The 27,652-nt window shown below is 34.5% G+C and overlaps 1 protein-coding gene across 3 annotated transcripts in view; it reads left to right on the top strand.

Annotated features, from left to right (window-relative positions):
- Mdr50 (Multi drug resistance 50) overlaps positions 1–27,652 on the top strand; it is an 85,879-nt gene that overhangs the window by 45,640 nt on the left and 12,587 nt on the right. For all 3 annotated transcript variants that reach the window (XM_074182678.1, XM_074182677.1, XM_074182679.1), the window contains exons 13-18: positions 4,811–4,915; positions 4,972–5,133; positions 8,517–8,720; positions 14,651–14,889; positions 21,217–21,376; positions 27,084–27,482. In XM_074182678.1, coding sequence (XP_074038779.1) covers positions 4,811–4,915; positions 4,972–5,133; positions 8,517–8,720; positions 14,651–14,889; positions 21,217–21,376; positions 27,084–27,482 — 1,269 coding nt within the window. The remainder of the gene's footprint in view (positions 1–4,810; positions 4,916–4,971; positions 5,134–8,516; positions 8,721–14,650; positions 14,890–21,216; positions 21,377–27,083; positions 27,483–27,652) is intronic.

Below are 27,652 nucleotides of genomic sequence, written 5' to 3' on the forward strand. Positions count from 1 at the left end.
ATATGATAAATAATTGCAATTCACTATCGAAATAGAAAATAATCAGACCCTTCCTTTTCTTGATACAAGAGTTATCTATAAAACTGATAATCCCTTGATCACTGATTGGTATGTGAAACCTACTAATTCAGGAAGATATATCAATTACTACTCTTTTCATAAGAAATCAGTTAAAATCAATTCTATACTCTGTTCGAAAAAAAGAATAGAAAAATTAGTACACCATTCCCTCAAGCAAAAAAATCTCAAACTTCTTAGAAACATATTGATCGAAAATTCCTATCCCAGAAAACTTTTTAATAAAATAATTTTCAATACTGGAAGTAATACAAATTCCGATTTAATCAACAAAAATGTATGTAATGATAATAGTTCACCTATCAATTTTTCTCATAGATCTATACCTAATCTTGGAAATTTATCTTCAAATATCATAAAACTTTTTCATAATGAACAAAATATCAAAATATGCCAAAAAAATATTAAAACTATAAAGAATTTCAATACCAAAATAAAAGATTAAACAGATGCTACCAAAAAGTCAAATGTGATTTATAACATTCCCTGTAACAATTGTAATTTGGATTATATTGGAACAACATCTAGAATTCTTAAAGATAGAATAACTTCACATGAAAGTGATATAAAGCTTAATAAGAAATCATGTGCATTAGCACAACATTCTATAGAAACATGACATAAACCAAATTACTCTAATATTGAAGTTTTACATACAGAAAAAATATTTCCAAACGCCTTTTCCTTGAAATTGTTAAAATTAATAAGTCTCTAAGTCTTCTGTATGAATAAGAGAACTGACATTGATAATCTCAGCGGTATATACAGTAATTTACTGGAACTACACAAAAAATCATAATGATAATAATGAATATTATATCAATCAACTTTTCCTTTAGAGTCAAAGATTATCAAATCATCATGCCCATTGAAAAATGACATTTATGTGAAGGTATGACATTTGTCAAACCAAAAAAAATCATTAATGTTTAACTTTCTTTAGTCGATTTATATGTTCAATTCATTGTTTCTTACTCATTTTTACTGTAAGTATGATTTCTAATTTTATTCATTGGCAAAAAACCCACATTTCAATAAATTTCAGGCCGTGAAGAAGCTTTCCACTAGAAGCGAAAGCTTGGCAAAGTAAAGCAGAGTTTTGATTTTATTACTGAGAGACACTGTTGCTGCCGGTGAAGGTGATTTCGAATTGGGTTGAAAGTAACCATGTTCAATTCAATGCCACAAAAACCCATGCATCTGTTTTCTTCAACAAGATAAATGTTTCCGAACCGGATATAATAATGCCAGGACAGATAATTCCGCTTTCTGCTTCGATAAGTTTGTTGGGGGTTAAAATGGACACCAGTATGTCTTGGTACAATCAGGTCGCTGAAATTGCAAGGGCTGCTTCTCAAAAGCTTGGAACACTGTTCCTAACTAGGAAACTGTACACACCTCAGCAACTTTTGATGCTATACCGGGTGTCCTATAATTTATGTGACAGACAATATCTGGTTTGTTGAAGGAGATACACAAAAATGTTTCATACAAAAGTTTTAGGAGTTCATGAGAGCTATATTTTGATATAATTTTTAAATATACAGGGTGTTTGGTGTAGGTGCTACAGACCAAAATTCCATTTTTTAAAATAGAACGCCCTGTATATCATTACAAATTCATATGCTACATTAAATTCTGATATCATTTCATGTTTGGTTTTTGAAATTCGGTTACGGCGTTGTTGAGTTATTGCACTTTTCCTTAAATATAAAGTTTCAAAAAAACTTATTTACTCGTACACGAATCCAGTCTATATCTTTTCTTAAATTGAACTAGACTACTACTGAATACAAACCATTATTCTCACCTCTACGATACGATATCGATATCAGTTGAATATAATATTGAAAATCTTGGGAATGTGACTAACTTGACGGTGAATTGCTTCATATTGCACAATTTCATCAAGTAGCTTATGCTTGTTGATGCCATAGTAACAAATGTTGTTGAATTGTATCTACTTGTCAGTTCGATTCAGTGATTCTTTGCAAAACAGTAACTGTGTTCTTTGTGCGAAAACTCCAGTATGCCTTTCGCGTTTAGTCCAAGTGATTGCATTGAAATGTTATTAATTTTTGGGGAATGTCAGAAAAACTGCCGTCAAGCACAACGTCTATACCAAGAACGTTTTCCAGACAGACCCATTCCGTCACGAATTACTTTTTCGAGAGTTGTAGAAAAATTGCGAACTGGGTCATTTCCTTCTACTATAAAGCATCGTCATCATACAAGATCTGTTAGAACTGAAGATTTAGAGATCAATGTGTTGGCTTATATTATTATTCATCCACATGTTTCTATCCGTACTCTTGCAGAAGAAGTCGGTGTGAGTAAATCTAATGTACAGAGAATTCTGAAAGAAAATAAATACCACCCATTCAAAATTCAGTTGGTACAAGGTTTGAAACCCACGGACTTTGAACGACGACTTGAATTCATTGCTTGTATTCAGGTAATATTACATGAAAGTCCTAACATATTCAGTCAAATTTTGTGGAGCGATGAATCGCGATTCCACCATAATGGAGTTGTGAATCGACATAACAGTCACTATTGGTCTCAAGAAAATCCCCACTGGGTCCGCGAAAGTAATTTTCAAACTACTTGGGGTATTAATGTATGGTGTGGATTGTTCAATGGCCGCATCATAGGACCTTACTTTTTCAATGAAAATCTCAATGGATTGCGATATTTACATTTTCTAGAAAATGATTTGATCCAGTTGATGGAAGATATTCCCATAGCAGAACGACAAGGAATTTGGTGGCAACAAGATGGTGCTTCTCCTCACAATTCACAGGTTGTTACTGAATATCTGGATAGAACGTACCCAAATAGATGGATTGGTAATAAGGGTCCAATTCGGTGGCCGGCTCGTTCCCCAGATTTATCACCGCTTGATTTTTTCCTATGGGGTTATTTAAAAGATATTGTTTTCACTACTCCCCCTTTGAATGTGGATGATCTGAAAATGAAAATTCGACTAGCGTGCAGTGATATTACGCCTGATATTATAAGAGCGACTTGTACGAGAGAAGTGATTCGACGTTTCGAAGCCTGTATAATATCTAATGGGCATCACTTTGAACAATTTTTATGACTTATTTCTAGGTACCTACCATTCTTATGAAATGGTTTATCAAGTTATATTATTTACATTGTTATTAATTAAAGATTTGTTTTCGAATACACCTTTTTCAATTTCGCAATTGTTTCATATTCAAAATGATTCCTGACTGAATTCCACAACTCAAAATTGAAACCATTACTTCGAACACCCAAAATTTTGACTAATTTTCATGTGATCTGATGCAGAAAGAATAATTGTATGGGATATTTTTAAAAATAATAGTCGTTCTCAAGACTTTACATTTTAAGCAATAACTCAACAACGCCGTAACCGAATTTCAAAAACCAAACATGAAATGATATCAGAATTTAACGTAGCATCTGAATAATATGTAATGATATACAGGGCGTTCTATTTTAAAAAATGGAATTTTGGTCTGTAGCACCTACACCAAACACCCTGTATATTTAAAAATTATATCAAAATATAGCTCTCATGAACTCCTAAAACTTTTTTATGAAACATTTTTGTGTATCTCCTTCAACAAACCAGATATTGCCTGTCACATAAAATGTGGGACACCCGGTATAAAGCTCAGATCAGACCTTCTTTGGAGTATTGTTCTCATGTATGGAGCTCTATCTCTAAGCATACCCTGAAGCTGCTGGATCCCATCCAGAAAAGAACCATCCGCCTGATTGGAGACGGAACATCACTCGCAACCTTGATAATCTGGAACATTGAAGAAAGGTTGGAGACGTGTCTCTCTTCCATAGATACTTTCGAGGAAGGTGTTCAAGTGACTTGGTATATTTGAATCCTTCAATAGCACATATCAGAAATTCGCGACGGATTGTGGCTGCTCATCGTTTTGAAGTTTAACTCAATACACCTCGAACTTCATTGTTTAAGAACTCTTTCATTTGGAGAACTGCGTTTATGTGGAATAAACTTTCTGGGAACGTTTTTCCAAATGGATTCGGTCACCTGCGACTCAAATCCAATGTAAATCGCTACTCCAGCACAGGCACCGCTCTTAGAGCACCTTAAGGATTCTCGTGTATTTTTGTTTGTGTTTTGTCCTTGACAAAAAAATTACATTCATTCGCTTATTTGATTGAATTTTAGCCATAGGAATCTTTTTTAATTGTGAGGAGCATAATTTTAGGAGAGACTGATTTTCAATTTGAACAAGATTCCAATGTTCCAAGTCACTTGAACACTTCCCGTAAAGGTATCTACAGAAGAGAGACAAATCTCCAACCTTTCTTCGATGTTCCAGACTATTGAGGTTGCAAGTGATGTTCATGTCTCCAATCAGGCATATGGCTCTTTTCTGGGTGGAATCTATTCATGAATATTATCCAGATTGGTGCTGAAGAGGCAAGTGTCTTATCTCGAAACATCGAATCCTGCCATTGAGGATGACAGTGTCATCCTGTAACTACTTTCAGTAGTTACACAACTTTCTGGAGAGTTTATTTTGGTAATAATCTATTTAAAAATCACTTCCTTATTTGTATAAAGATGGATAGGTACAAAGCCATAACCTTTCTTCCCCAAAAATCAATCTCTCCTAAAAATACACCTCTTTTAACTTACGATATATTCCACAAAAATCTTGTTTCCGTAGCATTTCATAACAACACTTTTTTACAGACCTTAGCCAGTAGCGATGATGACTATGTGAGGTCGGAAACTAACAAATATTGCTTATTTTTTGTTTGTATTGGCTTTATGGCTGCGGTATGTAATTTCCTGCTGGTAAGTGCACATAATTTGCAATAACAATAGATTTCAACGGATACCTTAAACTTCAGACATACATGTTCGGTATAGCCGGAGAGAGAATGACAGAAAGAATTCGTAGTCAAATGTTTCGGGCCATGTTGGTCCAGGAAATTGGATTTTTTGACGACAAAGCCAACGGAGTGGGATCCCTTTGTTCCAGATTATCTGCAGACGCCTCTAGTATCCAGGGGGTGAGTTCAAAAATAATTCAGAAGCCAGCTCCTTTCACGTTGCTCCGACTCCGCACGGGTGTAATGCTGATACTAAATATACATATAAATGCTTGCGATCGCTCCCAATTATTAAGTGATATAGGCGGAGTTCGGCCTTCGAGACGCGCTAATTATAAGCACGCGCCGACCCCCCCCCCCCTCCCGGCCGGTACCTCTACAACCGCTCTGTCCCTGCATTTTGAATCTGTATTATCATCGAATATATTCATTTAGCATTTAGATTACATGCTGTGAAAGGCTATATTTATCGATAATAGATACACAATATAAGACTATCCATGATTATAATCATACATAGGTACAGTTGGACTGGTAATATCAACTATTCTTTCCACTTTCAACATTTGTTCGAAGGTGGTTGAGAATGTATTCGGACTTCCATTGTCTAATATAATTCTAATATGATCGGAAATTTATGAAAGAACAATTAAAATTATAATGAAAAGCCAAAATATCAATTATATATAAGCTGTAAAATGAATAAAATGAAATAATCAAGATGAATGATGAAAATGAGCACAGAGTAGAAAGATATAAAAGAATAAAAATAAGTATAAGCAGGGATGGCCACTAACACCCTTGGCCTTTGATGAGTTGCGACACCACTTACCCGAGCAACTGGTGCAAAACCGGACTGGCAGCCCAGGCCACCCGGGAAGAGAAACTCTACTCTCTCTTCGGTGCTCGGAGGGGTCAGAGGCAAGGTGGTAGGGTCCATAACAATAATTTGCCTACCGATGACAACCCTGGCAATGAGAACAGACGCTTTGAGTGGACGCATGGGCTAAGTGAGAGCCTTAAAGGCTGTCATTCTTGGCTCACTGCGCTTGCTCAGGGCACATGATTCTCGGATCCAATGATCACTTATCCCACGGTGTGTGTGGAGTTGTCATTGGTTGATAATGCTGGCACGCCCTCCCGAATGTATCGGGGCTTCGGGGGATAGGGCCTGACCAGCGCACACTACGGTGAAAAAAAATAAAACCAAATCAAGTCACTTCACGACGATTCGATTGTTAGTATCAATAATCGTCTTCGGGCGATAACTGGACTATTCGAGAAGGAATAAGGCATCATTAAAAAAGATCTTCAACGGAAAGGTTACTCCAAAGTGATAGTGGAGCAGACTTTGGCTAAAAGTTGAATCGTTGAATCTAAGGGGCCATTGAAAGTTCGCAATGCCGAGCACAAGAAATACCGCATAAATGTTATTCAAAAATGTATGCAGTCAAGCTAGCGTAGAGATACGCAAAATATGGAAACCCATAATCAATCGAAAAACGGCCAACTCCCACGAAACGATCATCTTCCGCTATAAACTGGTGAAACGGAGAGAGAAAATAGAGAATAGGTGAAAGCACTTGAATGACCTTCAAATAGTCATCTCTCGGAGGAATAGTTCAGTCATCATACGAATACGTTGATGATAATCGAAACATCGTTAAGTAACTTGGTCTAGAATATTTTTGGTTTTGTTGAGTTTTGTTAAGTAAATAAATTTCTAATTATTATTATTCTTATTTCTTGAAATGAAAATTTTAATCGACTAGTCTTATGTTGAGTTTAAATCCTATAACTCAGTGTATAGAGATTTTTCTCAACACCTCAGGTGGATTCAGGCACAAACATAACGATTACTTGCCCAAATTTGATCTTACTTGCAGATGTTCCTGTAAAGAAATTTGAAAAAGACACAAATGATTTCAGAAAATGTAGAACAATTTTTAATAAGAAGTGTAAAAATGTTCTAAACCTACACCGAACTAATTTAGTATGAATATCGGAACGCACTCTCTGTCTGTAAAATGTCAGTTGATTATTCAGGGTCACTGTGATTGATTTGGTTTGCAAACGTAATTTCTGGATTCAAAGTTTGTTTTGATTGTCCTGTTATTTTATTCTTGGACAATTTCTTTTATATATGCATATATTTCATTTGAAGTCCAATCGGTAAATACCTGGTTTTCCTCCAATGTTGATGTGTGGTATGAGTTTTCTAAACTTCGGAGTTGAATCTTGGAAATTTCACTGGAAATGGGCCTATCAGGTTGGTCCTCACTATGTTAACTTTTAATTATCCGTATACAACACAATTATATTTTATTTATTACTTTTCTTTATAATATTTTTTTAAATTTCTGGAGACAGAAAATTTACGTGGTGTTCCCCTTCGTCGTCTTGAGAGGAACCCGCTTGTTGACAAAAAAAAATTGAAAACATCCTACTTTCCTTAGTTACCACCTCTCAATTTTCGTAACTACAAATTCTCAACTTCAATATCAGAAAAATTATCTATTTTATGATTTTCATAATTGTTCTTAAATTCAGATACATTTTCACTTAACAATTATGTATATAAATAGATAACCTCACTTATGTCTGAATATAAATATTCTTTAAAAGCATCACTTGATGTCCGTATCTAAGGAAATGGTTCACAACAATAATTTTCGAATTTCTTACCATTCCTAAATAATTACAATTAGTTCATTATGTCTTTTCCAATTTTTCATAACACATATCAATTTGATTTCATCTGACATTTATTTATAACCTATATCGGTTATCTGTTTTTCGAAAATCTTAAAATTTAAAATTCCCACTCTTTTGTATTTGTTTCCTGCCAAGTCCGTGAATTTCAATACATGTACAGGGTGTCCTCGCTGTACTTCTGTATCTGAACTTTTCTGTGATGTTGTGAATGTCTCTACACATTGTTGGTGTGTGGTGTGAGTTTTCTTAACTTCGGAGTTGAATCGTGGAAATATATATATATAGAAAGCGAAGGGTAGTCTTAACTAACTAGTTAAGGAGAAATATGGAATATTGTTGGGGATGCAGTCAAATTACCGGGCTGTTTTTTAAAGAATATTCTTTGTCATATGGTCGAGCTTTCGAGCATCACTGTTTATCGGAGGCTGAAATTTTGTATGTAGGTTCTTTTTATGTTGTAGATGTGCATTAAGAAAGTATTTTTGAATATTCTAGAGCGCCAGCCTCGTGGGAAAAGGAGCGTTCATAAAATTTTTCGTCACTGTTTCTTTTGAAGGCTGAAATTTTGTATGCAGGTTCGTTTTGTGTTTCATGTATTATGTAATAAGAAAGGATTTTTAAATATTCCAAGGGGGGCAGCCGTGGGGTGCGTCCATACAACAAAATTATATTTTCGTCACTGTTTATTCATGCCCTTCAATTTCCGTTGGATGAATTTATATTTAGTATCTACATTGCACCTGTGCGGAGCCGGGGCGGTTCGCTAGTGTCGGCATATACCAAATAAATGAGAACGAAATACTATTTCATTCATTTCAAGCCATAATTTCTTGTAACAATTTTTTCAGGCTACAGGACAACGACTAGGTTCAATTTTGCAGTCGATAACAACATTTGTGGTTGCTATTTCTCTTTCTCTGTATTACGATTATAGACTGGGATTAGTGACCGCAGCTTTCGTGCCATTTATGTTGCTCGCAATGTACGTCGAGAGACAGAACACAGCAGGACTGAGAAGTAACCGAGATCAAGCTCTCCAAAAATCCACGATGGTTTGTTATTTTTGCAAAACAGCTTTTACTATAACTATGGTCAAAGAATGTACTCGTTCACGGCCGGAAAACACTGTGTCAAAGCTTTTAACGGAATTGTTGATCGATATTTCATTTACAACTGCGGAGAGGTAGGACAAATCTGAAGACGACAGCCTACAAAATCAGAAAATAGGGTTGTCTTGATACAATGTCATCCCCAAAGTATACACCATATGGGAAACTTCTTTATTAAGGGTTATCCGACAAAAATTTATTCTTGATAAAAGTTTGTGCATCTCCTAAAACTGAACATGCACCAAGAAAATACAGTAAAACATACTTAATATACAAGGAGACTTCAAATATTTGATTTTGAGACAGGAGTAAAGTAGGTACTCATATTTTGAAAAACTTAGGGAAATGTTGAAAAGTTGTTCAGCATTAAAAAGTACATCTAGTTTTAAGGTCATAGCCATCTAAGTTATTTTTTTACCAATTTTTTTTAAAATGAGGACTACGAAAAGAAAAATTTGCTAAAACAATAAATAGACAGCATCCTATATACGAAGTTTTATTTTAAAAGCCTGTAACATTACAAATTACACAACTATGTTAGTAACCACTGTCAATTTTTTTTGAAGAGTTAAATAATTTTCAAAGTTTTTTGTGCAAAGTTATTTTTATTTTTTGTTAACACCGAAAATTACTCAAAATTATACAGTATTGTAACGAGAACGTAATATTCAATAATATCAAATGACATCAAAATAAAATAGGTATTTTGGAATAAACTCATTGATTTTCTGGAGATTATTTTGAAAATTATTTTGGACAAGAAAATCAAATCGTTCGTTCCGAAATTCCTATTTTATTTTGATGTTTTGTGATTTGATATAATTGAAAATCAAGTTCTTGTTGCAGTATTGTATAATTTTTAGTAATTTTCGATGTTAACAAAAAATAAAATTAACTTTGCACCAAAAACTTTGAAAATTATTTTACTCTTCAAAAAAATTGACCATGGTTAACACATTGTTGTGTTGTGTAATTCGTAATATTACAGGCTTTCAAAATAAACCGTCTTATCAGGATGCTGTCCATTCATTGTTTTAGCAATTTTTTTTCGTAGTGTCCATTTAAAAAATGGGTAAAAAAATAAAACTTCACTCAGATGACCATGACTTCAAATATAGATGTATTTTTCAATACTAAACAACTTTTTTGAATTACATTTCCCGAGATTTTTCAAAATGAGAGTACTTCACTCTTGTCTCAAAATCAAATATTTGAAGTCTCCTCGTATAATACGTATGTTTTACTGTATTTTCTTGGTGCATATTCAGTTTTAAAAGATGCACAAACTTTTATCAAGAATAACATTTTGTCGAAAAACCCTCAATAAATAAGTTATGTGGTGCATACTTTGGGGATGACACTGTATGTCTACAAAGAGATTTCATACAGACAGTTACAAATGGAAATATAAAAAAAAATACTTTAAAATACCTTAAAAATCTCTCAAGACAATAATATCTCGTTTATAATAATTTATATCTTCCATGATTCAAATAATTTTTTCATTTCGATGAACTATTCATCGAGAAAATTAAATACTAAGCTGAAAGTCAAATGATAACTTGGGCAGCTAGGAATCGCACACTAAAAGTTGAGACCCCGTAGCTCGCACAAATTTCTAAGGTTGTCGTTCACAGGAGGGCGACAGCTGGTCAACAAATAACAAATTTCAAAAGATTTTTCAAGAGCATGTCAAATGTAGCAGAGCTTTCTAAATTTTTATGTAGTCCTGCCCACTATATGTGCGTTAGAAGACGAAGAAGCTCAGTTGCCATAATAATCTCGTAGTGTACTCGTATACATTGGCAATACAGTGTACGACAAAAATCTATACAGGGTGTTTCAAATTCGATCCTCACCATTGGGATCTCGGAAACTATGAGAGATACGAAGATGGTTGAATTGGGACTAACAATATACCGTTGAGAAAGTTCTGAAATTCCGAGTATATCCGGGGATATCCAGAAAAAACAGAAATTTCGGAAAATAGTTTTTATTTTTTTCTGGCTTAATTTTTCGAAGGATTCGAAAAGGTGAAAAAGGTGAAATCTGGTTCTATTCAAAACAGAAAGTTGATAATGGTGGCCGGAAGACGAAACGTCGGATAGCAAATCTGAAAACCACATTAAGTAGCAGGGAAAAAGTGAAAAAAGTAAAAACCGGAATTTCAGAACATTCTCAACAGCATTATGTTAGTTAGGTGAATGCGCAAGTTTCCCTCAATTTAACCATATTCGTATCTCTCATAGATTCCGAGATCCCAATGGTGAGGATTGAATTTGAAACACCCTGTATAATAAAAATCAATTTACTTATAAACTGATAAACAAAGTCTCAACGGAACAAACAAGAAAAGTGATTACTCAAATCAAATTGTACTTTATTGTCGAAGATGACATCTCATTAACAAAGTGTTACTATTCTAAGAAATATAAGATACACAACTTAACAGATATTGTCGAAGATAAAATATTACTGTCAAAAGTGTTATTATTTTAAAGAATATAAGTTATACAAATTTAAAGTAATATTTGGACATTTGGTAATTTCAGCATTTTGGGGTGAAAAAGTAGTCAGAAAGTAATAATATATATGCTACATATTGAAATAAATAATAATAATAATAATGAATATTCTCATGCAACAGATAAATGTAAGTATGAGAATATAAAAACTATAAAGCATAAAAATATAAAAGTGAATGCATAGAAAATAACAGTAAGTATCAACTCCGTACACATTTTCAACTATACAGTTCAGAGCTAAATGTAAACAGTTAACAAAAAGTTAAAGAAGTCATAGGTTAAATACCGGTAGGTACTGAAACACAATAATTAAAATTAATTGTTTATATAATTTAAATTTCTGTCTGAATAGAATTCGTCTAAAGAATAAAAAGCCTTTGAAATCAGAAGCTTTTTTACAGACTTTCTAAATTTATTGGTACATGTTATGCCTTTGATCTCAATTGGCAAATGGTTAAACATTTTTTCCATTATATATGAAAGACCTCTCAATTTTTGATGATATTGGAATCGGTAAACCTATATTGAGCTTATTTCTGGTATTTTGTCGTGGTGAAATGAAAATTTTCGTCCTGTATTTTTTTTTTGCACCAGACATAACATTTCCAATATAAGTATGGAAGGCAAGGTCAAGATTTTATGCTTTCTGAATAAAGGTCGACAAGAATCCCTGAATCCAACTCTACACATATTTCTAATTCCTCTTTTTTTGTAGTACAAACATCCTATCAAACATGTATTGGCAACACGTTCCCCAAAAACAGATTCCGTTTCTCAGATGGGAATCGATGAGAGCAAAGTACACATTTTTTGCCATATTAGTGCCCAATTCATTTGCTGATACTCTGACTGCAAAGCATCCTGATGAAATTTTTTACATAGGTTATTTATGTGACCTTCAAAATCCAAATTTTTATCAATTTGTAATCCCAGAAATTTTGCTGATATTTTGTTTTCTATCAATTGAGTACTCAGGTAGATATCTAGTGTGGAGCACTTGAGGTTGATGATGCTAGTTTTTGAGATATTAAATGACAAGAGATTAGCATCACACCAGTCTTTTATTTTTATAATATCCATGCTGATCAAACCATGCAGTATCCTTTCATTCTTGCAATGCCAAAATAATGTAGTGTTATCAGCGAATTGGGTTATTTCTGCGGTCATATCAATGCGGGCTAGGTCGTCAATATATAACAAGAAGAGAATTGGGCCTAGAACCGATCCTTGTGGAACACCACAAGTAACTTTCTGGAGATGGGATATGTTGTCCGGGAGTTTGACTTTCTGAGTACGTTCTGACAGGTATGATCTGAACCATTTCAAAGATATATCTCTAAAGCCATACACTTCTAGTTTTTGCAGCAGAATTTCAAATTCAGATCACAAGTATTATTCAACAAAAAGCAAATAATGACCCTTTTTATTATAAGTTCAAGAGCGTAGTGCAAAATCAACAGGAGTTAAGTTTTAATGCCATTAAAAGAATACGTAGTGCGATCAAAGAAATCAAAGGCGGTCACCCAAAAAAAAGTAAATCTTTCTAAAATTTGTATAAAACCCTGATTTCTCAACACGAATGACTTTTTTTAAATAACAGTTTGACATACTATGAACATAAAGGTTACATCACTTGAAAATAAAAGGGTTTTCACTTCACCGTCAGGCCAACTCTTGTTTTCCAAATACTGATAATATTTTCATGATTCGTTTCTCACCAACCAGAGCAAAATCTCACAATATTCGAATATGATTCGAAACTTTTCAGTCGATCACTCCTCTTGTAACATCAATCATGGTACACACTGTATATTTATTCGTTACCTTGGACTCAATTGAGCAAACGCAAAGTACACAGAATCACTCATGGCCGGTTATATAGGTTGCTTCAAAAGTTTCGTCCGTTTTAATGAGTCCACTTCAAACTGTAATATACGTGACACAATCAATTCCGTCAACATGACAATTATGTGCTCGGGATTCGATGAAGTCCACGAAGGCCATTTTTGCCAGGTCCTAATTGCCGAAGGCTCTACCGGTGAGAAAGTTTTCGAAGTGCTTGAAAAAAAGTATTCGATTGGCGAGAGGTCTGGGGAGTATGGTGGCTTAGGCGGAACTTCGACGTTCAATCCGTTTAAATTTCGAACGATGATTTATAAAACAGGCGGACGAGCGTTGTCTTGGAGCAGAATCGGACCTCTTCTGTTGACCAGTGCCGGCTTCTGCTGACGCAATTTTTATTACATTTCGTCGATTTCTTCACAATAGGCCTCTACTGAGATAATTTGGTCCGGTTACAGAAAGTTATAGTGAATTATACCATCCGCCGACCACCATACAATATCCATTTTTTTTTGGTGGGTATTTGCCTTCGGAATATGCCTGGGTGGCTCATCGGTGTCCAATTACTGTCCTGAACGACTCGTCGTAGAGGATCTACTTTTCATCACGCTTGACGATCTGATGCAAAAGGGTTGTTTTGGTTGCGCAACTTTAAAGAAAAACTGACAAAAAACGTGACAATTTCTGTCGATCGTTCAAATCGTGAGGCACCCACTTTTCGAACTTTATGGCCTTTACAATACGTTTCGAAGCATCCAAAACCACATAGGAGCTGACGCCTAGTTCTTCTGCCATCTGACGCACCGTTTGTGATGGGTCAATTTCCACCAGGTTCCTCAAATCCCCTTCCTGGATTAATGAAGATTGACCACTTTGGGGTTCATCTTCGAGGCTTAAATCTCCGGAACGAAATCTCATTAACCAACGTTGGACAGTGTGGTCGTTAACACTGTCATTGCCAAATGCCTGGTTAATTTTTCGGGATGTATCGGCAGCGCTTTCGTTCAATTTGAATTCGTAGAGAAATTGGCCGGAAAGAAAAGAGACAAAAAATCAAAAGTTGGAAGAAAATGAACAGCGTAAATGCAAAATCCACTATTCTATCAATCAGTATACACTGCTACAAAGTGAAATATATATTCATTGAGATATGGAGCTACAAAAACAAATGACATTAAAACGGACAAAGTTTTCTAGCATCTCTTCTGAATACGTTTTTGTTTCTCCAACAAAGAAAGCACTTATATTACTCGTACTCATATCTCTATAACATAATTTAGACTCAAATGATATAATTAATATGTTAAGTCGCTTCGCTTTCTCAAGCTTTTTTATCCATAATGATTGAGCTAAATTGATTTCCTCGCGCTTCCGGTACATTCAAATCAATCAGGTAAGATCCTCTTCTTAGTAGACAGGCTTGAATTGCTCCTTTTACAACAGTATATTATAAAGTACTTACTTTCTCTTAATTTTCCTCCATTTGCAGTTTTGTTACTATTTCAGATAGCAGTTGAAGCTGTTGGTAATATAAGAACCGTAGCTTCCTTATGTTTAGAAGACCAAATTCATAAACTCTACACCACAGAACTGATTCCCTACTACCGATCTGTTCAACGCAATGTATATTGGCGAGGAATAGTATTTGGTCTTTCAAGAAGTATGACATTCTTCACCTATTCTGCTAGCATGTACTATGGCGGTCGTTTGGTCATTGATGGATTGTCTTATGAGAAAGTATTCAAGTACGTATCATCTTATATGTGTGATTGATGACTTGTTTATTTTGTGGTAATTCATGATCACTTTAGTGAAAGGATTATAAACACTTTTGCCCAATTTCCACTAGTTGATTTTATTTATACGACCGGTTTCGGGTTTAACCACTTTATCAAGTATAAAACTAAAATATGAAATTTGAAAACTCGGGTATATCTGGAGTTTTTAGGTGAGATAGAATGACAGGTAGTTAAACGAACCAGGGTGCCAACTATAAAATTCAACACTGAAGTTTATAGGGGTTGTTAAACTTATAAATTCGGGAGTGGAGACCTACATAAATCGAGTTGCTCGTTTAGGGGTATATATTTCAGGTTTTTGATTGATTTGTTAATTTCCATGGCTTCCAACAAATTCAGTTTTAACCTTCATTACATATGTGTACGATTTTGAGGTTATGTTTACTTATCTTGTGTTTTGATTCTTAAAAATAACCTCAAAATCCTACACATATGTACCTAATACCAATCAATCAAAAACCTGAAATATATACCCCTAAACGAGCAACTCGATTTATGTAGGTCTCCACTCGTTGAAGTTCAACAACCTCTATAATCTTTAGTGTTGAATTTTTTAGTTGGCACCCTGGTTCATATAACTACCTGTCCTTCTATTTTACCTCAAAACTCCCGATATGACAGAGTTTTCAAATTTCACATTTTATTTTTATACTTGATAATGGGGTTAAACCTCACAGAAAAATATAGTTTTATTATTTTTGTGAAAACTGTAACAACCACAAAAATTTTGTAATGAACTTTGTTTTAGATAATAGTATTATCTGAAAAAAAATTTCATAACTTTTTGTTCCATCTTTTATAATAAACGCTTGATAATCAAAAATATATAAGTAATAAGTTGTTTATAGTTGTAACAACTTTTTTTATTTATCTGATAGAAAATGCATGATACGTTTTTTTATTTTTTATTATGAAAATGAGAAATTTAGATAGAATAATTCAACTCAAACTTTGTTCCATAAATGATGAAATTGATAAATCTCCAATTTGATATATTATAATACTACATTAGAGCAAAAAGGAACTACTTCCACTAAATATATTTGAATTAATTTTTTTTTGCATGAATGTAGATGAATAAATTCAAAGGACTAATGTATTACTTTATTTAATTTTCGATTTTTATTAACAGAATTGTTTAAATTTTTTTTAAGTGACCTATTTTCATCGGCCTTCAAGTTATCATATTTCATTCTGATAATTGTTTTCAGTTTGCAAAATTCAAAAATAATATTTAAAGGAAAATCTTCCCTTTTTGCAATATTTTTTTAAAGTTTTTACAACTCCTGACACTTTTCTAAATTCATTTAAATGATGTTTTTCGAAAAGCTTGTTCCACTTTTTAATTTTTTCTAACCAATTATCTGTGGGTTTAATATGACCTCCCAATGAAAGTTGCTGGATCCAAGAAAGTATTATGAAGGTAATTATGATCTTCTGCTTTCATTTTATAGGCATAATCGCCCAAACCAGGTAGATCATATTTATGCTTTTTAGCAAAGTATCCAGCAATATATTCTGAATAGTCCTCTGTTATTTCTGGAATATTTGTGTTTGAAGTTGAAGGAATGTTAGTAGAAATGTTAGATCTACTAGATGAAAATGAGCTACTGCAATTTGATTCTATTGTCTGCTCTCAAATCGTGTCTGCGTCAATTTCAATTTCCACCTTTTTCGTGACTATTGGAGTAATATATTCTTCTATTGTCGGTTCGGTTCTTCAGTATTGACTACAGCCTGGAGGATGGTAGAATTTTTTCCCAAAATGATCATTCTGATTCGGTACATTACTTCTAATGGACTACGATGTTCATTTGGACCACGGCTTCTAATTTGAGAAAATCCATTTTTGAGAGTGAATTTATTCCCTCTTTTGCAGCGACGAATCCATTCTTTTTGCAAAGATGTGGAAACCATATTCTTAGCAATAGGAAAAGAGTGAAATATTACATCAGTAACACCACTTTTCTTTAAAGTCAACTGATTGCTTTTGCAAGCTGACATTGCACAAATACGACCAGGCGTTTTAACTAAAAATTACAAGGTTATTTAATGGTTAGACAATTATTGCTATTCCTTACAAAAATGTGAATATTTCCAATTTTTACCTTAATTCAATTCAAAAATATTCAAAAAACAAAAAAAAATCCACAATGGCAAAAAACAAACCTCAAAACGGAAGAAAATAACAGAGTCTTATATGGCGTCTACTCCTTACACCAGTTTAAAAATTGTCCAAAAGCACAAAAAAATACGACTTTCACAATAACAAACTCAATGTTTCAGAAACCTAATTGGTATAGTTAAATGAAAATTCAATCAAAATAAACAAAAACAATGTAATACTGTCCGAAAATAATCCTCAAAAAATGTTGAAATAACACACAGTCTTATGGCAGCTACTAAAAGTGTCACCAATGTTACATCAAATCTGCTCACCGCTTGTTTAACGTGGCGATATATGTAAGTAAGCAACCCTATACATCTATAATCGTTGGACTCTGTTAGAGTATTGGTAAATGGGATGTTTCTTCCCCGCGCAGGGCGTTGTTCACGAGATGGGACTATTACTAGTTAATAATTTTTCTCTTAGACAAAGGTTTCATACATGCAGTTGAACCGCGTTGAGTTGGATCTTTACTGCACTGATGATAGGTAATACCTCGAAACCGGCCTGAAGGAGACCTACTCGAATAATTTCAGCTCAGCTGGATGAACGAGAAACATCTGCAAGGCTGACCTCTTTGAGATATCTTGCATAAATGTCTGTCAAATATAATTCAATATCAGCGTGGTATTAGCCGGGAAAGTTGTTGTTTTCTGGCAGGTATTTACCAGAACCTACGGAGTAGGTAGGTAGGTAGGTAAGTCTAAAGTGAGTGGGTCTATTCGACCCTCCACCGCAACCCATAAGGGTTTATAGTGGCTCACACCTATTCACACTCGGCCAAATAAACCCAGCTTCTTAACAAAGCCGATTAGTTTGTATGGTGAGTGGTCTTTCAGGTCAGATGGTGAGAGTACGGATCTGCCGAACTCACATGCAGAGACTTGGCCGACAGTCCAAGTCTCTGCATGTGATGATTCAAATGACAGTGACCTGTAAGAAGGCCTGTTATACATCGTAGTTCATCCCTACTGTAGTCCAACAACTGTTTGGAATCAAGCTTCGAAGGGTGAATAAACGCCTTGGAGTGAGCCAATCCTGGAAGATTCTGCTAGAAGTCCATGACTCTTCTTGCCATCCAGGTGTTCAGTGTTTGTTTGGCAAAGCCTAATACGATGCCAATGACAGGTTCTGGTTCGAAGAAGCTGTTTGCAGCACCCTCCTTTGCAAGAGAGTCAGCAGCCTCATTGCCTTCCACGACAGTATGGCCAGGAATCCAGACCAGAGTCAATCTGTTAAGTCTTCCTATCAAGGAGAGTCGTTTTTGGCAATTTGCTACCAATTTAGACGTCGCTCGGTAGGAGCCAGGAGCTTCCAACGCTGCTTGACCATCCAAGAATATTTTTATTGACTTGTGTATGAGGTTGAATTCTTCCAATTTTTCCGCACACAATTCAATAGCGGACATAAGCGCTTGAAATACAGTCGCATAGATTCCCAGGCAGGTTGATATCTCTGTCCTGGGTCTGCAACTGAAAACACCTGCACTAGAACCGGAAGGTGTTTTTGATTCATCTGTGAACTATCTGCTCCTAATATATATTAATGATGAATATACAGTGCTTTTCAGATAAAAGTATCCACCTTCAATAACTTTTGTAATACTGGTATTTAGGAAAAATCCGAAAACACGTCAATTTATGTTGAAAGGGGCAAGCATTATGGCTTATTTAAACTTACTGGAAAAGCCACCCCCTCACCCCTAGCATCATCCCTTTTTTTTTAAATTACTTCTCATATTCTTATGTAAAATTTGGATACTCCTCTTTGAGCTGATTTCAAAAATGTATAATACTTGTAGGTTAAAGTGGTTAATTTATGAGATAAACAATTTGTTTTAATAGCACAAATTTGACTTATTTTTTACTTTCACCTTATTTGCCTGTACTAAAATGGGTTGTACAACAGTTCAAACTCTTTAACCTGTTTAACTGTGCTATTTATTCTACTTCAAAAATTCAAACAACAAAAAACTCTACTTTTTATTAAAGTTTGACATTGTCAACTAGAATTTGTAGTCACTATTGATAGTGTACTTTGATACATTATTTATTTTGTTTCGCTGAAATGGTTTACTCTTTGCAAGAAAGAATTGAAATTGTAGGTTTATACTGCCAAAATAATAATTGTGCAAGAGCTGCTGCTAGAGTATTTAACGAATTACATGACGGAAGACATGCAACTCATAAGTATGTAATTCAACTGATGGAGAAATTTACCACAACAGGGTCTGTTTGCAATAAAGTGCATAAGCGAGAGGGACTCGTAAATAACGAAGCAATCCAAGTGGCAATTTTAGGGCAAGTCAGCTTAGAGGCTCAACAACCCCAATCGTTGTCAACAATAAGTAGAACGATCGGTGTTTCATCTTCTACAGTTTTCCAAGTTCTACATAAATTCAAGTACGACCCATACAAAGTTAAGTTGGTGCACGAGTTGAATGAAGATGATTTTGATCGTCGTCTAGAGTTTTGCGAATCAATGACGCAATTTATCAATAACAATCCACAATTGTTAAACAATATTTGCTTTTCTGATGAATGCTCATTTTCATTAAATGGCTTAGTAAATAGGCATAATTGTAGATATTGGGCTGAAAGTGATCCACATATTATGCGTGAATTCCATACACAACATTCCCAAAAGTAAAACGTTTGGTGTGGTATCCTAGGTGACCACATTGTCGGACCTTTCTTCATCAACGGAAATTTAAATGGTGAATCATATCTTGAGTTACTCAGGGAAGGGGTTGACCCACGTATTACAACAATAATAGAAAATGATAACCTTTCCGAAGATTTACTGATATTTCAACAAGACGGAGCTCCCCCACACTATGCTATGCCTGTCCGACAATTTTTAAACGAAACATTCCCCGCTCGTTGGATAGGTAGAAGAGGGCAGATGATGGAGTGGCCACCTAGGTCACCGGATTTAACACCCCTAGACTTCTTTTTCTGGGGGTATTTAAAAACAAAAGTTTATGCTACCCAACCAGAATATCTGGATGATTTACGAGAGAGGATAGAAAATGAATGTCGAAAATTGAATCCAGCCGTATTAAGCAATGTCAGAGAGGCATTTCAAAATAGATTACACCATTGTATGGAAGTAAATGGTACTCATTTTGAACACTTATTGTAACTTCATAATAAATAGCACAGTTAAAAAGATTAAAGAGTTTGAACTGTTGTACAACCCAGGCAAATACAGGCAAATAAGGTGAAAGTGAAAAATAAGTAAAATTTGTGCTATTAAAAGAAAAATTGTTTATCTCATAAACTAACCACTTTAACCTACAAGTATTATACATTTTTGAAATCAGCTCAAAGAGGAGTATCCAAATTTTACATAAAAATATGAGAAGTAATTTAAAAAAAAGGGATGATGCTAGGGGTGAGGGGTGGCTTTTCCAGTAAGTTTAAATAAGTCATAATGCTTGACCCTTCCAACATAAATTGACGTGTTTTTGGATTTTTCCTAAATACCAGTATTACAAAAGTTATCAAAGGTGGATACTTTTATCTGAAAAGCACTGTATATAACGAATATATGATAATAACCTTTTTTGCGACATTCTACTCGTTCTTTTTTGGGCGTTTAGCGCCCTCGAAGATGGGCGGTCTGTTGTTATCAAGAGTCAGATTTCCACAGCAAGATATTAGCCGGGACAGGCATTTACCAGAACCTACAGTGTAGGTAGTTGAAAGAAATGAAAATTTGCAAACCATAACTATTCCTAATGATAATGAGAAAATAGGTTCCAACACTGAAGTCAGGATTAGAGTGGTCGAATGGAACGTGTAGTGCCAATGTTTTTGTCTGCTACTACATCATCAGAGGTATTATACCTCCAAGTCTCAGCAATGACTCCCAGTCACTCATTGTTGAGACTACAAGTAGCATACGAAACTCTTGGTACACTTACCGAAACCCACGGTGTCGATAGTTTTGAGATTTTATTTCGAAATATTCATTCTCTTCTGAAAAAAATAGTTGTGTTTTGCCCAAGCTTACAAACTCTATAATAAAATTTTGAATACGTAAGTTCATCACTCATGCTCAAATGAAAAACAACAATAGCTATTATGATTCGCTTTTTTCAGAGTTTCCCAAGCTCTGGTTATGGGGACAACTTCCATTGCCAACTCTCTGGCTTTCTCACCAAACTTAACAGCGGGATTGGAAGCTGCGAAAAATGTCAAGCAGTTCCTAGCAAGAGTACCTAAGATACAGGATAGCTATACGTCAAAAAGTATTCAGCAGGTAAAAATTCTGCAAATTTCAAGAATAGATCCAGAAAATATTAATTCTTAAAAAGAAAAAAGATCACATAATATCACAATGGTCAACCAACTACAACAACTAGGGATCCGTTACTATTCATTCATTTAGCAGGTGCCTGAAATTTTTTCAATTCCTAATTTTGATATTCAATATGGAAATTTTCTTCTCTTTATGAATCTTTTTTCAAATTGAAACAATGTAAAATGTTTTTTAGATATTTACGAGAAACCAAACCCAATTTATTTTTCAGTTAATAGTTTATAACTTTTGCAATTTTTGCACGTCGTTTTTCGGAGGCGTAGAAAAAAGTTTGGCCCGAAAAAGGCACTTTTTGACCAGAGTGATTTGGCTGAATCAAAAAAACGAAGCCACTTCGCCAAATTTATGCTAATCTATTGGAGGCCCTGTGCATAATAGGATAATGGGACCCCTATAACTTTGACAGTACATTATTTTGTTAGAATAGACAAAGAAAGTAGATAAACAAGGTTAAATATTTATTTTTATTAACAATCACATGAAACGAATAGATAAATGTAACATAGTCCACAAAAGTGACTTTTTTAGCATTTACAGGTTAGTGCTTGAAAATCTATGTTATTTGAAGAGGAACCCTTCTGGATTTTAGATGACCTAAATCGTTAATCACTTCTTCAAAATCTATGCTTTTTAGCACATCAGATTCTATCGACATCAGTGACAAACTCTTCAATCTCTCTTGAAGCATTGTACTTCTTAATTCATTTTCAATTCGTTTTAATTCGGAGAAGGAGCGTTCCCCAATGCAGTTAGTTACCATCATGCTTAAAAAAATTCTCAATGCGAGTTCTACATTTGGAAATGTGTCTTCAATTTTGTTTTTTTTCAAAAGTTGATACATTTTTAATATACAATTCTCATTTTCACTGTCAACAATTTTCAAGTATTCTGTTAAATGCGAACATTCTATTTCTAACCCTTTCTCATTAACATCTTCATAATAAAATTCAGCAAATTCTTTGCAACTTTGTCTGAACTCTTCAGAATTCAGAGTTTTCAAGCGAAAAAATAAATCAAAACGTTTACTGATATTCTTATACGAACTTAATCGCTGTTTTGAATGAACGCTGAGGGTATCAATTATGGGAAGAAAGGTTTCTATTTTGAATTTCTCTCTTCCATTCAGTTGGACTGACGGTGCAGAGCCATAAAAAAACTCTGGCGAGAACTTCTGCGTTTTGTTCTTTGAGACAGGTCCTTGTAGTCAGATTCCGGGTTTCTTTCTTTGGCAGACGATTCGAAGTAATCAAATTTATCCCTGAGGTTGATAATAAAATCATCAAGTGAAGTAAACATATTAGTTGCAACATCTAGTGTTATTGTTTCTTTCTGAAGAAAATTACTTCCTTTGTCTATTCTTTCCAATATACAGTTCCAAATTTCCGTTAGTATAATATATTCGAGTTTTTCCATTTTTCTGGGCAGACTAAGGGCTTCGTCTCTAGTTTCTCGTGCCCGTACTGTTTCTTTTGCGATAGATATCAAAGCTTCTATAACTTGTTCATTGCCTTCATGCAAGGCGCTTACTGCATCTGCTTGGGCTGACCATCAGGTTTGTGAAAGACTTTTAACAACTTTTTTTGAACCTAAATGTTCTGTCAATATATTCCATCGACGAGTAGATCCCGAAAAAAGTTGTACACTCTCTGAACCATTTCAAAAAACTTTGTTGCCTCCGATACACAACCAGAAGCATGTACACCTACTAATTCAAACTTGTAGCTTCATACTTCGCTTCGTTCGCTCAATTTGAATGGAGCGAGTCACACTGATGAGTGTACTACTGATGATTTTTCTTTAAAATGTGTATGTGCTTAGTATACCATTATACAGGGTCCTGCAACAGTGGCGCGGTGTTCCATATCTCTATATAGGAAGCAGATAGGAATCTAATTTTCTATAATATTACCTTATTGCTCGAGCTCGACAAAATAAAAATATTGGCGGTCACACAGGGTGTTCGATTTTTTCTGGGCGGATCCCAACTGTGTCTTTTTAAATGGCAACCTATATTTTTTATCGCTTTTTCGGTTTCTTCATAGAAAATAAAATAAACTTTATGTATATCTGCACTTCGAAAATATTGACGGTTTTCGAGATATCTAGCATGACAGGTTTTTTTTTCCAATATTCGTCACTCAGAATATTTGAAATTATAAAGTGGTGCCAAGTCCAGTTGAAATTTTTTTTTGGTCGAATATTCTACATTGGTAACTCTCTCAAACAATATATCTGAAATCGACCTGTGATATACAGGGTACGAAAAACCGCTTGCCAAATATTGTAAATGAAAATTTGCAAAATCTTCCTTATATTAAATGGAACACCCTGTATATTATTGATCCATAAGAAGCGCCAACGAAACCTCTACAAATTTCATTAAGTATTCCCTATGGCTAAGTTCAATAGTTTTTCTTAAATGAGCATTTCTTTCGAAAAATGGTCATTTTTTCAAAGCGAAATCCATTTGACGACTGATAAAAATATACGAAAGATATCTTGTTTCAATTCTGTACATTAGAAGGTGTCCAAACAAATATTTTTTAACGAAATAAATGTATGTACCTATCACTTTTTGCTAAATGGAAAATTATTTTTTCATTGGATGCAGAATTTCACCCATAAATCGTGCAATATCAAACCAAACAAGTTAAAAGAAAGAAACATTATAAATAACTATTTTTTTCATGTTATTATATTCATTCAGAGCTTGAGTTCTAGATATTCAAATTTGTCAACTGGCAAATTACAAAACTACAAAAGGGAGAGTTTAATTAAGGTTGATAATGAAACTTTTATAAAATATGTTCAACATGTCTTCCATTTTCTTGAATGCAGAGCTGAAGTCTATGTTTGAAAGACTGTTCTACCCTGCGCAAGACAGCTGGTGTAATGCTGCGAAAAGCATTCGTTATTCTAAGTCGCATATTTTCGGGAGAAGTTGGTGGCTCAACGTAAACCATATTTTTTATGTATCCCCATAAGAAAAAATCTAGTTTCGTCAAATCTGGTGATCTAGCGGGCCACCGTACAGGCCCATTCCGTCCTATCCATTTATTGGGAAATACTTCATTTAGATGATCTCTCACTTCTGCCGAATAGTGAGCAGGTGCACCATCATGTTGTAACCACATTCTATTGCGGAGGTCAAGAGGAATATCATCTAACAAACCTGGTAAATCATTTCGTAAGAAATTGAGATACATTGCACCATTCATATGTCCCTCAAAAAAGTATGGACCAATTACATATTTTCCAATGATGCCTCCCCAGACATTTATCGACCACCTATGTTGATAATCCACCTGTCTCAATAAGTGATGATTTTCTGTCGCATAATAATGGTAATTATGTCGATTTACAAATCCATTTTTATGGAATGTCGATTCATCCGACCATAAAATATTATTGAAAAAATATTCGTTTCGACGAATTTTGTTCATGGCCCAATTGCAAAATCTCACTCTTTTCTCGAAATCAGCATACAGTAGTTCTTGATGTAACTGAACGTGGTATGGATGCAAGCGATGTTTCTTCAATACTCGTTGCACTGATCTCTCACTTATATCCACTATTTCCCCAATTTGTCGTTGACTCCTACTAGGATCTTCTTCAACAGCAAGAAGAACTTGCAATTCATTATCTTCATTAGTAGCTGGCTTGATGCGCTCATGTTTGGAATAATTAATAGATCCAGTTTCAACGAATCGTCCCAAGACCTTTCGGAAAGATCTTTCATCTGGATGCCTTCTACTTGGATACCGTTGAGAATAAATTCTACTTGCCAATAAACAATTCCTGTCTGATTCACCTAATATGAAAATCATATCAATCAAATCACTTTTTGATAACAACATTCTGATGAAATTATACCGACAGTTCAACTTCACGATTGACTAAAAATTTCAATATTCATTTGCAGCCAAATATTTTGTTCTGTCATTTGCCAGACTACTTGATTTCCAATAAATATTTCATTCGCTGAAAGGTTGTTTTAGACCGAAAGAATATGGCACAAATTCCGAGATTTTTGAAATTATTGTAACTATTCAAGAACGTCCATTTTGTGGTGTAATTCGCAACTTGTTTATCTAGCAACAGGTAATTTTAGGAATGGGCGATATTTTAAGGAAAGGGTATTTTTTGTATATTCTTATCAGTCGTCAAATGGATTTCGCTTTGAAAAAATGACCATTTTTCGAAAGAAATGCTCATTTAAGAAAAACTATTAAACTTAGCCATAGGGAATACTTAATGAAATTTGTAGAGGTTTCGTTGGCGCTTCTTATGGATCAATAATATACAGGGTGTTCCATTTAATATAAGGAAGATTTTGCAAATTTTCATTTACAATATTTGGCAAGCGGTTTTTCATACCCTGTATATCACAGGTCGATTTCAGATATATCGTTTGAGAGAGTTACCAATGTAGAATATTCGACCAAAAAAAAATTTCAACTGGACTTGGCACCACTTTATAATTTCAAATATTCTGAGTGACGAATATTGGAAAAAAATACCTGTCATGCTAGATATCTCGAAAACCATCAATATTTTCGAAGTGCAGATATACATAAAGTTTATTTTATTTTCTATGAAGAAACCGAAAAAGCCATAAAAAATATAGGTTGCCATTTAAAAAGACACAGTTGGGATCCGCCCAGAAAAAATCGAACACCCTGTGTGACCGCCAATATTTTTATTTTGTCGAGCTCGAGCAATAAGGTAATATTATAGAAAATTAGATTCCTATCTGCTTCCTATATAGAGATATGGAACACCGCGCCACTGTTGCAGGACCCTGTATATTTGAATTTATCCAAGCAATGCTGAAGTCGGAAAGCCTAATTTTTGGGCGAGAATCGAATAGCTTCGCGCATGTAAAAGCTAGTAAGTTGGTATTGTAGTCAGTAATTTAGGTTCGATTTCTTCGAATTATATAAGTTTTTTGGTATCTAATAAATATTGGTTATCGTTTAGTGATCTGTCAGGAACTAGGGATTTTGTATTTGATCTGAGGGGGGCCCCTATCGATCGCGGGGCCCTGGGCCCTTGCCCAAAGTGCCCACTGGGAAAGAGGGGTCTGCAGATCCGATTCAGTTCAGATTCAGTGTGATGCATTCAATTCAATGCAATTTTGAACTCTGAGTAGAACGTAACCACTCATTTGAGAAGCAAAAATGTATTAGTACGGTCAATGTAGTGGGAGAAAGTTTCAGTAGCCGTTTTTCTGAAATTGCAATAATAGTAAATCTTTGGGATGTTCGCTGTGCTTAGAAACCTACGTGAGTTATAGTAATGATGTCAAAACAATGAAAACATTTTTCGTTAGCTTGAAATGGTTGATATATTGGTCAATTAATTATTGTTTATTGATTTATATGTATTTTATGCGTCGATTATGATCATATATGCTGTGTATAACCTGTGCTGTTTATGAATTGATATAATGCTAATATGTTTTGCCAAACCTACATATTCTCATTTTTTCAAATGTATAAATATCATGTGTTGCTCTCATGAACGAAATTGAACAATATCAAAAAATGTTTTAATTTAATTTTAATTTAAAATTCGCTCGACCCACCAACATCGAAAAGTCAATTTGTTTTATTAATTCTTCATTTATAACATTAAAAACTTTCAGGTGGATGGAAACTTTGATTTCTCCAGGATAAACTTCAGTTATCCTACCAGGTCCGAAATCCAAGTACTCAAAGGACTCAATCTGAGCATCCTTCAAGGAAAAACTGTAGCATTGGTCGGTCAAAGCGGCTGTGGAAAATCAACCATAATCCAGTTGATCGAGCGATTCTATGATCCATCGTCTGGAGAGGTGAAGTTAGATGGAAATAACCTGAAATCTATGAAGTTGGAGTCGCTAAGATCTCACTTAGGTATAGTTTCTCAGGAACCGAATCTATTCAATAAGACCATAGCGGAAAATATCGCATACGGTGATAATTCAAGAGAGGCGGATATGAATGAAATTATGCAAGCTGCCAGGAATGCCAATATCCACAATTTCATTGTGGATCTACCAAAGGTGATATTAGAATAATCAATTTTTATAACATTATCATGTTATTATAATTATTTTCACTTCACTTCAAAATTTTCTTCGGTTGGACCCAACATAGGCAAGATAAACTAGATTGAATTTCAATAGTTCGGACTTCCATTATCTATCATGATATAACATGATTTGAAATCTCT

The sequence above is a fragment of the Leptinotarsa decemlineata genome, unplaced genomic scaffold, assembly GCF_025532065.1.
Source record: "Leptinotarsa decemlineata unplaced genomic scaffold, Ldec_3_MD MMD2_tig00026328_RagTag_RagTag, whole genome shotgun sequence".
NCBI classification, from domain to species: Eukaryota; Metazoa; Arthropoda; class Insecta; order Coleoptera; family Chrysomelidae; genus Leptinotarsa; species Leptinotarsa decemlineata.